We start from the raw sequence: 15,683 nt of genomic DNA on the forward strand, positions 1-15,683 counted from the left end.
AGAAGCTGTTTGACTTGGTTTCTCATCGAACCAAATTGTTTCCCCCTTCCTATCCAATTTTATTTCTCGCTTTCTATTTTCCTACCTTTCCTATTCCTGCTACCCCTTCTCTTTCCAACACTGCATTCCATTTATTTTTTTTAGTTAGAAGGCAGTATGTGTACTGTATTAAGAAAGAGGCTTCTGCATGGTATATGGAAGAGAATGGTATTCAACTTAAGACTACATTCGGGATCGTAATTGAAGTTTCAAGACCTTTTTATTTTGACACGATGTAAAATAGCAGCCCAATTCAAGTGTGGTTGGAAATCAAGAACAAACAGGTGGGAATTGCAAGCGGCAAGAGATACAAGTGGGTCTTCTCCGGGTCCCGTCAACTAAACAATGCCGCTTGGCAGGACCCAGGGGAAGAACCTTCTCTGTGGTGGCCCCGGCCCTCTGGAACCAACTCCCCCCACAGATTAAAATTGCCCCCACCCTCCTTGCCTTTCGCAAGCTACTTAAAACTCACCTCTGCCGCCAGGCATGGGGGAATTAAGATTCCTTCTCCCCCTAGGCCTTTACAATTGTATGTATGGTATGTTTGTATGTATGTTTGGGGTTTTTTTATATTTAGGGGTTTTTAATTCGCTTTTAGTATTGGATTATTACTATATACAGTAGAACCCCGACTTACGAGACTAATTGGTTCCGGAAGGAGGCTCGTAAGTCGGAACGCTCGTATGACGAAACATTGTTTCCCATAGGAAACAATGTAAAGTCAATTAATCCGTGCAACAACAAAAAAAACCGCTGCCGCCGAACGCGGAAGTTAGCGTTCAGAGACAGCTGCGAAGCAGCGCGCGTGTTTTAAAACGTGGCAGCCGGCCTGGGGGGCTCGGGGGGAAGCCCCCGAGCCCCCCAGGCCGGCTGTGACGTTTTAAAACACGCGCGCCGCTTCGCAGCTCTCTGCTGAATCCGGAACGCTAACTTCCGCGTTCGGATTCAGCAGACAGCTGCGAAGCAGCGCGCGTGTTTTAAAACGTGGCAGCCGGCCTGGGGGGCTCGGGGGGAAGCCCCCGAGCCCCCCAGGCCGGCTGCAACCTTTTAAAACACGCGCGCCGCTTCGCAGCTCTCTGCTGAATCCGGAACGCTAACTTCAGCAGACAGCTGCGAAGCAGCGCGCGTGTTTTAAAAGCGCGTGTTTTAAAAGCCCCCGAGCCCCCCAGGCCGGCTGCCACGTTTTAAAACACGCGCCCTGCTTCGCAGCTGTCTGCTGAATCCGAACGCGGAAGTTAGCGTTCCGGATTCAGCAGAGAGCTGCGAAGCGGCGCGCGTGTTTTAAAAGGTTGCAGCCGGCCTGGGGGGCTTGCCAGCACCCCCCCGAGCCCCCCAGGCCGGCTGCAACCTTTTAAAACACGCGGGATACGAGCGCCAAGGAGCTGTCTCCTGAAGCCGAAAGCGGAAGTTAGTGTTCGGCTTCAGGAGACAGCTCCTTGGCGCTCGTATCCCGAATGTGAGCTCGGGAGGCGAACAAAAATGTCGCTCCCCTCCCAGCTCTTATCTCGAGTAGCTCGTAAGTATAGCTGCTCGTATGTCGAGGTTCCACTGTACTGTTTATGATTGCTGTTAGCCGCCCCGAGTTTTCGGAGAGGGGCGGCATATAAATCCAATAAAACTAAACTAAACTAAACTAAACTAAACAAGTGGCTGGGAAAAGTCTTTAGAAGTTCACTGACTTTTAGCAAAAGAAAAGAAAAGTACAAAAAGTAACGTTCTTGTAGGACGGTGATGGAGAACCTATGGCACAGGTTCCACAGGTGGCACGCAGAGTCATATCTGCCAGCACGCGAGCCGTTGCCCTAGCTCAGCTCCAAAGTGCATGCGTGTGCCAGCCAGCTGATTTTTGGCTCACAAAGAGGCTCTGGAAGGGTGTTTTTAGCTTCCAGACAGCCTCTGGAGGGTTTGGGGGAGGGCGTTTTTATCCTCCCCCAGCTCCAAGGAAGCCTTTGGAGCCTGGGGAGGGCGAAACGTGAGCCTACTGGGCCCACCAGGAGTTGGGAAGCAGATGGACACTCGCGCATGCACAATAGTGCATGCCCATGCTCTTTCAGCACCCGAGGAAAAAAAGGTTCACCATCATTGCTGTAGGATTTCAAAATTGTTACAAGAGCTCAGCTGTTTTTTTAATTTAGCTTGAAAATAGTTTTTTACCTGACTTTGGTAAGCTGCTGTATGTATGGAGATAACAAAGAACAGCCAGCTGTGTAGATTTGTTATTGCAGAGGTCTTCAAACTTGGCAACTTTAAGACTTGTGGACGTCAATTCCCAAGATTATCCAGCCAGCATAGCTGGCTGGAGAATTCTGGGAATTAAAGTCCACAAGTCTTAAAGTTGGCAAGTTTGGGGCCCCCTGTGTTAGAGTCCTGCAGAATAAACAAGACAGGTTAATCTGCAATTCTGTCTTTGCCAGATCCCCAACCTGGTGGTCTCCTGATGTGTAGAAAGTGAAGCTGTTTGAATTTCAGGCAAAAAAAATGACCAAATCTCTCATTAACCTTTTTAAATTTCCTGAGCCACTTCCCAACTGCTAATAATATTTTTTTTTAGTGTTGAATTTTTCAGAAAACAGATTTAGCAAATGACCTAACAGCAAAAAGCAAGTAGAATTTAATAACTTGTGCAGTATGGCTAGTTCGTAATTATATTTTGTGAAAGCTACAGTCACTGTCGGGAATGTTGAAATCAATTAACAAAACAATCCACAAATAGAATGCCTTTTATTAGCGATTCATACTTCTGAATGCAGATCCAGGTTCAGATTTCTGTTCTGCCGTGGAGATCGCAGGATGTCATTGGAAAAGCTAGTCTTATTCAGCCTAATCTCTCTTAAAGTATTATGTAGGGCAGGGGTGTCAAACTCAAGGCCTGCGGGCTGAATCCAGCCTGGGGTGTGCTTAGTTCTGGCCCATGGGGCCACCCTGGAAACACCCTGCAACCTTCTGCCAGCAAAAATGGAGGTCAGGAGCGATGCATGTAGCCTGTTTTCACTTGCAGAGAACTTGGGGCCACCACTGGTGCACAACCCTAATGCGGCCCTCAATGAAATCGAGTTTGACACTCCTGATTTGGGGAATAAATAAAAATCTAGAATTCAGTTTGAGTGGAATGTATTTTTATCTCCACCTCCGGGTTTGTATGATGACCACAAGATATGTGTCTTTGTCTCTGGGATTTCTGCCCCTTTTGGGGATGTCCATGACATTCTTGGTGCCTAACGTCCTGGTACAGCCTTCAAGTTAAAAAAATCACATGTTCCTGCTCTTGGACGATAACAGCCAACTCCTCTTCTGGTTGTGAGCCTGTTTATTTCCTAATTCCAGGAACTGGGAGCAATGCCTGCTACATGGAGGAAGCCAGAAATGTTGAAATGGTGGACGGAGATCAGGGCAAGATGTGTGTAAACATGGAATGGGGTGCCTTTGGGGACAATGGATGCCTAGATGACATCAGGACGATTTATGACAAAGCAGTGGATGAGTTTTCGTTAAACAGTGGCAAGCAAAGGTAGGTCCTGAGGAACAATGTGAAGTCATGTGCTTTCTTTTGGTTATCCCCAGATTGTGTGCAGTACTGTTGGAGAACAGAAACATGTCCAAGTCAGCCAGAGACCGAGCACTTTCAGTCAGTATGTAGATATGTAGGTCAGTACAATTACTGTGGTTTCTTTTACAAGAAACCTGATGATAACATCAAGAACATCAGCCAAAAATCTCATGTGAAGTCAGAAATACAGTAATACCTCGTCTTACGAACTGAATTGGTTCCGGAAGTAGGTTCGTAAGGTGAAAAGTTCGTAAGACGAAACATTGTTTCCCCATAGGAAACAATGTAAAAGTGATTAATGCGTACAAAGGGGGGGGGGGGAAATCGCAAAATGGCGCTCCGCTGGGCACCGCCGCCCGGCTGTCACCTTTTAAAACAGCCGGGGGGCTTCTCGGCGTTCTCCCGAACCCGAACTTTTTGGGTTTGGGTTTGGGAGGCCGCCGAGAAGCGCCCGGCTGCTTCAGAAGGTTACAGCCGGGCACCGCCGCTCGGCGGAGCACCGTTTTTGCGATCGGCGCTGGCGTTTTCGGCCGATCTGGAGGCTGGAAAGGAGGTGGGGAATCCCAATAGGGAATTCCATGGGCGGAGCTTTGACGTCACGAAGAGTCTGCAGGCTTCAGTGAGGCCTGAGGGCGTGTGCAGGAGGGCAGCAGGGATGGGTTGTGCTCCCCAATATGCTTGTGAAAAATGCAGTAAATTTTTAAACAACTTTTTCTTACAAGAAAGGAGAGTGTGTGTTACTTTTTCAAGTAATCTTAGTCTTTCTGGGGGAAGACCATTATTATTAAGTTCTTAGCTGAATGGCCCAGTTTTCAAGTGATCCAATATTTATAATTTTTTTCCCCTAAAGAAATCTTGTTTTCTATAAAAATGCTTAATTTTTGCTGTTCTTGCTAATGGTATTTCTGAACGGTTGTTTTTTTGTCCCCGTTCATAGGTATGAGAAGATGATCAGTGGAATGTATTTAGGGGAAATTGTCCGTAACATTTTAATCGACTTCACAAAAAGAGGATTCCTCTTCAGAGGTCAAATTTCAGAAACACTGAAAACTAGGGGCATCTTTGAAACCAAGTTTCTTTCACAGATTGAGAGGTAAGTGCGCACAATATATCTGGAATGTAGCTTGTTTTATTATCTCAATATATTAGCAGTGACTTAACGTATCTTGTTTAACATTTTATTCCCAAATTCACATCAATACTTTGTCCTCATCATCTATAACAGTGGTCTCCAACCTTGACAACTTTAAGATTTGTGGACTTCAACTCCCAGAATTCCTCAGCCTGCCTGGCTGAGGAATTCTGGGAGTTGAAGTCCACAAATCTTAAAGTTGCCAAGGTTGGAGACCTCTGATGTACCATAGTTTAGGGGTAGGGAACAATGACCCTTTATGATGTCAACTCCATGCTGGCTCGGGAATCCTGGAAGTTGAAGTCCACAAATCACAAAGGGGTTGTGTGTCAGAGTTCCAAGTAACACTGCCAATGAAAGAAAACCCCGAGGCTTTAATTTCCTCAAAATTCCATTTTATTAGAGATGTCATATAGGCACAATCTGGGAAAACCCATATCTGAAAGCTTCCGGTTTTCCACACCCAAATGAAAGTCCAAGTCCCTGCCCCAGCACTCATGTCCAATCACATGATTGTTTTTATATTAAGGGTTTTAAATTGTTTTAATAATTGGATTTGTACTGTTTTGTTGTTGTGAGCTGCTCCGAGTCTGCGGAGAGGGGTGGCATACAAATCTAATTAATAATAATAATATAATAATATAATAATAATAATAATAATAATAATAATAATAATAATAATAATAAATGGCACAGATGATCCACTGGAACTTGTGCCGGAACTACCATCTACCAGTGGCAAAGAACTGGTGGGATCATAAGCTTGAAAAAGTGGCCGAAAATGAGCAAGCAAAACTACTGTGGGACTTCCGACTTCAGACTGACTCTGAAGCATAACACACCAGACATCCTGATTGTGGAGAAAAAGAAAGCATGGATCAACGACATCGCAATCCCAGGAGACAGCAGAATTGAGGAGAAGCAGCTACAGAAATTAGTGAAATACGAAGATCTAAAAATCGAGCTGCAACGACTCTGGCATAAGCCAGTGAAAGTGGTCTCAGTGGTACTTGGCACGCTGGGCGCAGTGCCAAAGGATCTCAGCGGACATTTGAAAACCATCGGAATTGACAAAATTTCCATCTGTCAATTGCAAAAGGCCGCTTTACTGGGATTGGCAAACATAATTCGCCGCTACATCACACAGTCCTAGGTGCTTGGGAAGCGCCCAACTGGTGATGAAATACGAAATCCAGCATAGTGATCTTGTTTGCTGTGTTGTATTGACTAATAATAATAATAATAATAATAATAATAATAATAATAATAATAATAATAATAATAATAATAGTCCAACCAATGCACTGTCCCTACTGGAGATGCCTCCCAGGTATACTGTACCCCTCCAGCTGCAGGGCAGCGTGACCTTGACTCTCATAGAAATGAATGTTGTTTTGACTATATCTCCCCACTCACACAATCTCCACTTTATGTTTCCCAAAGCACTAAATGTGCCAAACCTGTGCTCAAGGTGGTTTCCAAGCCTTGGGCATTGGAAATTCAGGCCTGCCACTGTGCTTCCCCACCTGTGATCTAGCTGATTTTTTTGACTGATCTTTGCAAAATCTAATCAGTATCAGGGCTACATAGTACTTAGAAAGAAATCACAGGAAGATCTTAAACGTGTGAAATCAGGAAACAAGTAGATGCAAGAAGTGAACCTGTAATCATCTGGGGTTAATTTTGATTTGAAGGAGAAAACTATCCACTTTCTTTTTTTGTGTGTGTCTTTCTATGATACGTAACCGGCTTCCACAACACCAGTATTCTGGGTATCAGAACAAACATATTTTGCTTCAGCAGCAGTGTGGGTTTGTTTTCTTTTTTGGGGCAGGTTCTTTCAAGTCAGTGTTGCCTCCTGGTCACTTTCTGGATTAGTCCCTTCACTTTTATTGGCAAGGATTTTTGGAAGCTGATGTCATTGCCTCCTTCCTAAGGCTGAGAGAGTGTGATTGTCCCAAGCATAGTTCCCTCTAAGCTGAGCAGTGAGCAATCGCTCACTTAAAAATCATCATCAACTCAGAGTTTTCCAAACCTGCCCAGAAGCCGAGAGGGAAAGAGTGAGAGGGAAGGAGAGAGAGAGGAAGAGAGAGAAACAGATAGAAAAAAGAGAGGAAGGAAAAGAGAAAGTAAAAGAATGGGAGTAAGGAAGAGAGAAAGAAAATCAAAATCTAGTTTGAAACTAGCTCAACTATTTAAGTGGCATTTTGATATTGATAGAGTTGCCCTATTATGAGCTCACTGTTATAGACACACAGTACAGTATTTTATTTTGAAATTCTCTGAGGCAAAACAGGGTGGGTTTTTTGTTTGTTTGTTTGTTTGTTTATTTATTTATTATTTCTGTGCCGCCCAGTCCCGAAGGGACTGCCGCTCAGAGACTATACTTTTCCGCCCACCCCAAAAAAAATTAGAGGGAACACTGGTCCCAAGGTCACTTAGCTGGCTTTGAATCTAAGGCAGGATTAGAACTCAAAGTCTACTGGTTTCTAACCTGATGCCACACTCAAGCATAATGTAGGAACATATTAACATAAAAATTGAGGAGTAATGCTGACCATCTCCAGAGCACCTGAGTCTTCAATGATTCTCTCTTGGACAGTGGACAGGTCTCTCCTGTTTTGTATGAATGGGTTTTTTAAATATCAGGTAAGAGCTAACAAAAAGGGGCACTGAAATGATGTTGTTAGCTCTTAGCCCTTTGAGATAGTCCGGAACAGAAGTACAACTCGGAGCACAGGCTCTGTTTGTTTTTTGCAAAATTGAAAGCATTTTGCTCTTCTTTTTCTTTAGAAAACCAGCAATGAACCCTTCTAAAATATACCATTCAACCTCCCTCCTTCTGTAGGCTGAGATACATTTTACACCTGGCCTGTCCAGTCTGCATTTCTCCCTTCTGCCTCCCAAGATCACCTCCACATTACATTAGCTGAATATATAGTGTGTAGGGCAGGGGTCAGCAACCTTAAACATTCAAGGAGCCACAAAGGTCCTAACTGGAGGTGACCAGAAGACCGATTCCCCTACCATAGTATCCTCCTACCGCAGCGCCCTTTTTCTTCTATCTGTCCTAACCAAAAACTTTATCAATTGAAAACCCACCCCTTGACATAGAGTTTCCTCCTGGCATGCTGTTCCCCCCCCCCCAAAGACCCCCAGAAGCTCCTCTTAAAATTGTGGTGCTGACAGCAGAGGGATGAAAGAGCCACATGCGGCTCAAGAGCTTCAGATTGCTGGCCCCTAGTGTCGAGTCTGCATGTTGCCTGCAAAGATATGTGAAATCTCTCAAATCCGTGTCGCCTAATATTGGGCAGAGATCCCCGAGCTGGTTTTGCCCTCAAATGATATGCTAAGCTTTGGAAAGTGGCTCAAGTACTTGACTCTACACCCTTCATGCTTTTTCTCAACAGCGATAGGTTAGCGTTGCTTCAGGTCCGTACCATCCTCCAGCAGCTTGGCCTGAACAGCACATGCGATGACAGTATAATTGTGAAGACAGTATGCGGAGCTGTGTCGCGGAGGGCAGCTCAGCTGTGTGGCGCTGGAATGGCTGCAGTGGTAGATAAAATACGGGAGAACAGAGGCTTGGATCATCTGAATATAACCGTGGGTGTAGATGGCACACTATACAAACTTCATCCACAGTAAGTATTTTGTGTGTTTGTCTGGGCAGGAGCAAATATCCTATGTTCTCAATGGTTTAAATCAGGGAGTCTCCAACCTTGGCATCTTTACGACTTCTGGGCTTCAACTCCCAGAATTCCTCAGCCAGCATATGCTGGCTGAGGAATTCTGGGAAATGAAGTCCACAAGTCGTAAAGTTACCAAAGTTGGAGACCCCTGGTTTCCATCTCATTCCCCCTCCTCCCCAGGCCATAGGTGGGAAATGCTGTCATTCAGTCTCCAAGGATCTTTTATCACTACTACTACCATCGTCATGTATGATAATGCAAAAATGGAATGATGCTTGGATGGGTCATTGTGAGTTTTGTGGTTTTCAGAGGAATGGAAGAGCTGACAAGATGGAACACTTTCTTGGAGGTTCAGGGTTGACGCACTGAGTTAAAGCTATGACAGATTAGTTTTTCTTCCCACGTTGTGCCATTTTAAAATTATTTTATTATTTATGAAATTTATTTGGTGTCTATCTCACCACAAGGTGACTCTTCTTATGTAGAGTTTATGCTTGTGTGTATAAATTATAGTCCAATTAAATATATATTACTATATAAAATTTAAAATATCCCACCCCTTTGCTCTCTATTCTGCCATTTTTGTCAACCTAGTGATGTATTCTTGTTGTATTCTTTTTTTTGTAGTTTATTTTATGAGTTGTATTATTTTATTTTTGTTTACACTCCTTACATTTTCTTCCCTTTTATTATTTATAAGCTGCATAGAGTAGACCCAAGGCAAGATAGGAGGCAGATAAATTTAACAAGTAAAATAAATAATAAATTCAATTTCAAGTACAAAAATATGGTATACGTGATCATTGTATACTCTCTTCCATCAGCATTATTTCCTGAGTGATAAATGAAGGGCAGAGGGTGCATATAATTTGACGGGATGTTCTTGTGTGAGTGAAAATAAGTGCCTGCCTATTCCATCCAAACAGTGGTGAAATCTACTTACCTTTCCTACCAGTTCAGAAGTGCATGTTTTTTCATCCTCTGCGCATGCACAGAACGCTTTGCACATAGAGGGTTAAATAAGAAAATAGTAACTAGTGGGTGGGCTCCAAGCCATCAGCAGCTGTTGCTACCGGTTACAGTATTCTGAACCGGGCCAAACCAGTAGCATTTCACCCTGCATCTAGTCCTTGGATCTTGTACCAATCTGTGCCTCTGATTTTCCATGGATAGTTTCTGCAGGCATTTCTGCATTAACAGCCTCCTTCAAGATTGTTGGCTGGCAGTTCTAGGAAAAGTAGACTCAGCAAATCTTGAGAAAACCAGGTTGTCTAAAATGTATATGATATTATTCTATATAATACACATGGCAATTCATTTGCACAACCATCTCGTTTTAGTTGCAATGTAGGAAAAACGTTTTGGCCATTCTTCTAAGAGTCTCTTAAATAATACGGGTGGTGTAGAAATGTGTTAAATAAATAAAATTGAAATTCCCACCTACCTGGGCATTCAATAGTTCCTCTGAAATCCTCTGCAAGATAGAATAGAATTGAATTTATTGGCCAAGTATAATTGGACACACAAGGAATTTGTCTTGGTGCATATGCTCTCAGTGTACATAAAAAGAAAAGATACATTCGTCAAGAATCATAAGGTACAACACTTAATGATAATCCGGGTACATAATAAGCAACCAAATCATATTAGAAACCAGTCAATATAAATTGTAAGGATACAAACAACAAAGTCACAATGACACAATCATTAGTGGGAGAAGATGGGTGATGGAAAACGACGAGAAGATTAATATTAGTGCAGGCTTAGTGAATAGTTTGAGAGCGTTGAGGGGATTATTTGTTTAGCAGAGTGATGGTATTTGGAAAATACCAAATTGTGTTTAGTTGTTCTGGTGTGCAGTGCTCTATAGCAGTGGTGGCAAACCTATGGCACGCAGAGCCATATCTGCTGGCATGCGAGCCGTTAGCCTAGCTCAGCTCCAATGTGCATGTGTGTGCCGGCCAGCTGAGTTTTGGCTCGCCTAAAGGCTCTGGGAGGGCATTTTCGCCTTCTGGAGAATTTTTTGGGGGGTCGGGGAGGCCACTTTTAGCCCTCTCCAGGCTTCAGAGAAGCCTCTGGGGCCTGGGGAGGGCAAAAACCAGGCCTACCGGACCCACCAGAGGTTGGGAAATGGACTGTTTCAGGCTTCCAGAGGCCCTCCAGGAGGGCGGGAGAGGCTATTTTTGCCGTCGTCAGGCATTGAATTATGGGTGTGGGCACTCATACATGCGCGACAGCACACACAGAGACTTTCAACACCTGAGGAAAAAGAGGTTGGCTATCACTGCTGTATAGCATCACTTTGAGGGTAGGAATTGCCTGGAGGACAGAAGGAAAAGGGGGGACATGATCGAAGCATTTAAATATGTTAAAGGGTTAAATAAGGTCCAGGAGGGAAGTGTTTTTAATAGGAAAGTGAACACAAGAACAAGGGGACACAATCTGAAGTTAGTTGGGGGAAAGATCAAAAGCAACGTGAGAAAATATTATTTCACTGAAAGAGTAGTAGATCCTTGGAACAAACTTCCAGCAGACGTGGTTGGTAAATCCACAGTAACTGAATTTAAACATGCCTGGGATAAACATGTATCCATTGTAAGATAAAATACAGGAAATAGTATAAGGGCAGACTAGATGGACCATGAGGTCTTTTTCTGCCGTCAGTCTTCTATGTTTCTATGTTCGCCACACCTGCCTTCCATGTACCGTCTGTGCATGTGCTTTGCTCGCATGTCTTCCGCACATGTGCCCGGCCTTGAAAATGTAGCTAAATGGGATGATATTACATCCAGGCGAGCCCACCCATAGTAGTCGCTACCAGTTCGCCCAAACCGGCTGAATACCACCTCTGGAGAATGGGTTGTAACAGTGATGGTGGACCTTTTTTTTCCTTGAGTGCCAAAAGCGCATGCATGTGTGCTATCGCATCCGTGCATGTGCCCACACCCATAATTCAATGTTCCCCCATGCACCCCACCTCCCTGCCAGGGTGTCCAGGGGGAAAGCTTTTTGAAATGCCCTGATACTTCCCTGACATTTCCCTGTAACTTGCGATCTAGTTAAGGCTAGATGGACCATGAGGTCTTTTTCTGCCGTCAGTCTTCTATGTTTCTATGAATTGAAGCAGTTTGTGTCCAGGATGTGAGGTGTCTGTGTTGCAATATATGCTCTGCTGCTTTTGTTCATGAGTGACATTGCCACAGATTGCAAAGAGCAGGGGTTCTTATGTATCACCACACCTGCCACTAGGCAGATGTTGACTTTCTTGTCACCGGCTGCAAGTCAAGTGAAGCCCACCCATCCCCCTTAGATGATTGTGTTATTTTCAGTTGCGTAGAAGAAGGACTTTTCACCCCTTCTCTGCTTTCTGCAGCTTTTCAAAGGTGATGCACCAGACGGTAAAGGACCTGGCGCCCAAATGTGACGTGACATTCCTGCTTTCGGAAGACGGCAGCGGCAAAGGAGCCGCCCTTATCACTGCGGTGGGGTGCCGGCTGCGCGATGCTGAGCACAACTGAACTCTGCACCCTGGGCGGCTTATGACTTCCAAGCACTTTCTTGACGAGCAGCGGTTCTGTAGCCTGAACTGGCGGGGGAGAGCCCAGAATTCACTGCTTGGTGGAAGAGTTGGGGCTTAAGGGGGGTGGAAAAAAAGTAAAATAAAAATAGAATGCTGATTAAGTATGCTGTTGCTGATAATATCTTCCACTTTGGGTCCCTTTGTCTGCATGTGTCTTTTTCTGCCCTATTTGGTACATTCCCCATCTGTAGATCATGAGAAACAAATGGATTAATTTAAACAAATGTCAGAAACTAATTTATGATTTGAGGTTCTAAAATTACAGCGAAAAAAATCGATGTGAGTGAGAGAGCAGGTGGTGGTACCATGTCAAGTGTATTATTTGCAGCTGCTGCTATGTTCACATTAAATAAATATACCACCAACAGTGCTTAATATGAGGCAAATGCTTATGCAAAGGGAACCTAGCAATTCCCATCTGAACTTTTCACCCGGTATTGTTTTATTCCCTCATCTTGAAGTTTCCAGCCTTGCTTGGTAGCATCTGAATCTTCTGGACTCCCTTAACAACCTGAATTTTCTTCTGTTTGCACTGAACCAAGGGATGCACAGATCAATTAACCAGTCAACCAGTATCTCTCCTCACTTGTCAATTATCACTGCCATTTTGGGGCTTTGATTAATCAATGTCAAAATTCCATTTCGAAAGGCCAGTCTTTACTAATAAAATCAAATGCCCTAAGCCAGGGGTTTTCAGCCTTGGCAACTTTTAAGACTTGTGGACTTCAACTCCCAGAATTCCTCAGCCAGCAAAGCAAAGCTGGCCGAGGAATTCTGGGAGTTGAAGTCCACAAGTCTTAAAAGTTGCCAAGGTTGGAGACCCCGGTCTGTCCTAAGTGATCCAGATCTCTAGTTTTGAGAAATATTTTTGCCTTTATATTAGCTTTCCTATTTTCCCAAGTTTCTCCCTGTCCCCCTTTAATGAAAGAGTTTGGAATTCCCTTGTTATTTTATGTCCTGCTGAAAGCCATTTCCAATGGACTAAGGTTGTGAATTCTGGGAGAAACCTGACAGCTTGCCTGGGAGAATATAATGTGGTGTTGGGGGCAGAGACCTGAGTTTCTGCCAGACCCATATGACAAATGCACATCCAGAAGAACCAGATCAGTGCAAGGCCACAGTACTCACATCCAACAACCAAAGCTATAGGCACCTGCAGACCAGTAGACACATCTCTTTTCATATACAGTAGTACCCCTAGATACGAGCATAATTCGTTCCATAAGGGAGCTTGTATCTCGAGGCAACTCGTATTCTGGAACAAATAACTTTTCCCCCTCCCAGATAACCAAAAGCAAGGATTCTAACCAAAAGCAAGGATTCTTGCGCCACCTAGTGGACGCTCGGCTTGTATCCCAAATTTGAGCTCGGGAGTAGAACAGAAATGCCTCTCTCCTCCTAGCTCGTATCTGGAAATACTCGCATGTAGATCAGCTCGTATCTAGAAGTACTACTGTATTGTATGCTGAGGTCGGATTTTGTGTAGAACTGGCGGTCATTTTCACTTAAAAAAAAAATAATTCCCGCTCCTAGACAATCCAGCCTTTCCTCTAGAGTAGAGCAGTATTTCTCAACCTCAGTAGCTTTAAGTTGTGGGGACTTCAACTCTTGGTTGGCTGAGGAATTCATGGAGTTGAAAGTCCACACACCTTAAAGTTGCCAAGTTGAGAAGCATTCCTCTAGACCAGGGGTGTCAAACTCGTGGCTTGAGGGCCAGATGCATCATGTGCTGGCTCCGCCCTCGCCTGGTTTAGTGAAGTGGAAAAAAAGTCCTGACATGTCATGTGACGCCACCGTGACAACATGAGTTTGACACCCTGCTCTAGACTGAAGATACCAATGACTACAGATCTGACCTCCATTTTGATTTTCTCTTACAACCTAGGGCAGTGATGGCAAACCTTTTTTTCCTCAGGTGCCGAAAGAGCATGGGCGTGCGCTATCACGCATGCGCGAGTGCCCACACTCATAATTCAATGCCTGAAAACAGCTTCCTACGCCCCCTGGAGGCCTGTTTCCCAACTTCTGGTGGGCCCAGTAGGCTCATGTTTTGCCTTCCCCAGGCTCCAAAGGCCTCCCTGGAGCTAGAGGATGGTAAAAACATCCTCCCCCATCTCCCTGAAGGCTCCCTGGAAGCCAAAAACGCCCTCCCAGAGCCTCTGTGCAAGCCAAAAATCAGTGGCCAGCACACACTTGCACGTTGGAGCTGAGCTAGAGCAACAGCTTGCGTGTGAGCAGATATGGCTCTCCGTGCCATAGGTTCACCATCACTGGCCTAGGGTGTACACTAATTCTAAAATTTTCAGGAAACTGAATAGGTATGAATGGCTCTCTGCTCTGTAGTTCAGCATTTACACAATTACAAAACTTTAAAACAGTCTTGACTTTGCTACAGCCAAAGAATCAAAGGGGGAAATGTGATACACTCTTACCTTCTACGGAGAGTAAAGTAGAATTCCTAGAGAAATGATTTTTATGGAATTGCACCAATTATACTTCTGAAAATGCACACTTGGAGATTGTTAGACATGTGGACAATCAGTACTCTTTAACAATTCTAGAAACATTATCTTTGAAGGTCTAGTTTATTCTATGGTTGTATTTGGTGGTTCGATTTACCAAAATACTTGAACAATATTGTGACAGGTGGTACCAGAGAAGATAATGTGCAAACAAACCATGGATATCCCAGTTGTTGTTGTTGTTGTTGTTATTATTATTTATTTATTATGCCGCCCTTCTCTGAAGACTAGGGGCGATTACAAGATATCTCAGTTTGATCTAGACTTGAAATTTAAACTAGTAAATGGATTATAGACACTGAACTCTGTTCTCTTGTTAGTAATTACCCAAGTAGCAAAGAGTAGCTGGTCTTTTTAAAGGCTGTCCAGCTATCTCCATTCCAATAAGAAATTATATTGATAACATCATCGGCAACAAGATGCAGCAACGAGAAAATAAATAAAACCAAGTGAATTTCTTTAAATCTCAAGATTCGGGTTGCCCTCTCTTAATAAGCATTTTCAGTACACATTTTGGTGCATTGTGCTCGAATGTTGTGGTAACATGAGTCTCGCCCAGTATTTTGCAGCTTTCAGTGTGTGTGCGCGTGTACGTCTTCCTGAAAGATCGCATGATTCCCGTGGTTTTCCTATGCTGGAAAGTCTTTTTATATTGCCTACTAGTAGTGATGATACTACATAGTGCAAAGTGGATATTTGTGACATAATTAAACTTTTATTTTGAAGTGTGTTTATTGGTGTCCGGTGATTCTTTCTGACAAAGAAGGAAGTTTTTGATGTAGAAAATGCAAAAGAAAACAAGAGGAAAAATTTTCTCCAAATTTTTGAACTAGAGCAATGATGGCACACCAATGGCACGGGTACCACAGGTGTCATGCGGAGCCATTCAATTCAATTCAATTTATTAGATTTGTACTCCTCCCCTCTCCGAAGACTCGGGGTGGCTCACAACAATAATAAAAACAATATTCCAGCGAAAAACAAATCTAATATTAAAAAGCACATAAAATCCTATCATATTTAAAAAAGCAAACAACATACCCAAACATAAATATAAAAAAGCCTGGGGAAAAGGTGTCTCAACTCCCCCATGCCTGTCGGTATAGATGGGTCTTGAGTAATTTACGAAAGACAAGGAGTGTGGGGGCAGTTCTAATCTCTGGGGGGAGTT

At 43.8% G+C, this 15,683-nt stretch overlaps 1 protein-coding gene across 1 annotated transcript in view; it reads left to right on the forward strand.

Annotated features, from left to right (window-relative positions):
* The window catches only part of LOC139167579 (hexokinase-1), an 80,184-nt gene extending 64,942 nt beyond the window's left edge, over positions 1–15,242 (forward strand). The window contains exons 15-19 of the mRNA XM_070752189.1: positions 3,364–3,547; positions 4,524–4,679; positions 8,129–8,362; positions 11,784–12,240; positions 12,778–15,242. Of these exons, the coding sequence (XP_070608290.1) occupies positions 3,364–3,547; positions 4,524–4,679; positions 8,129–8,362; positions 11,784–11,928 (719 nt within the window). The 3' untranslated portion in view covers positions 11,929–12,240; positions 12,778–15,242. The remainder of the gene's footprint in view (positions 1–3,363; positions 3,548–4,523; positions 4,680–8,128; positions 8,363–11,783; positions 12,241–12,777) is intronic.
* The last annotated feature ends 441 nt before the right edge of the window (positions 15,243–15,683 follow it).

This window comes from Erythrolamprus reginae, chromosome 5 (assembly GCF_031021105.1).
Source record: "Erythrolamprus reginae isolate rEryReg1 chromosome 5, rEryReg1.hap1, whole genome shotgun sequence".
NCBI classification, from domain to species: Eukaryota; Metazoa; Chordata; class Lepidosauria; order Squamata; family Dipsadidae; genus Erythrolamprus; species Erythrolamprus reginae.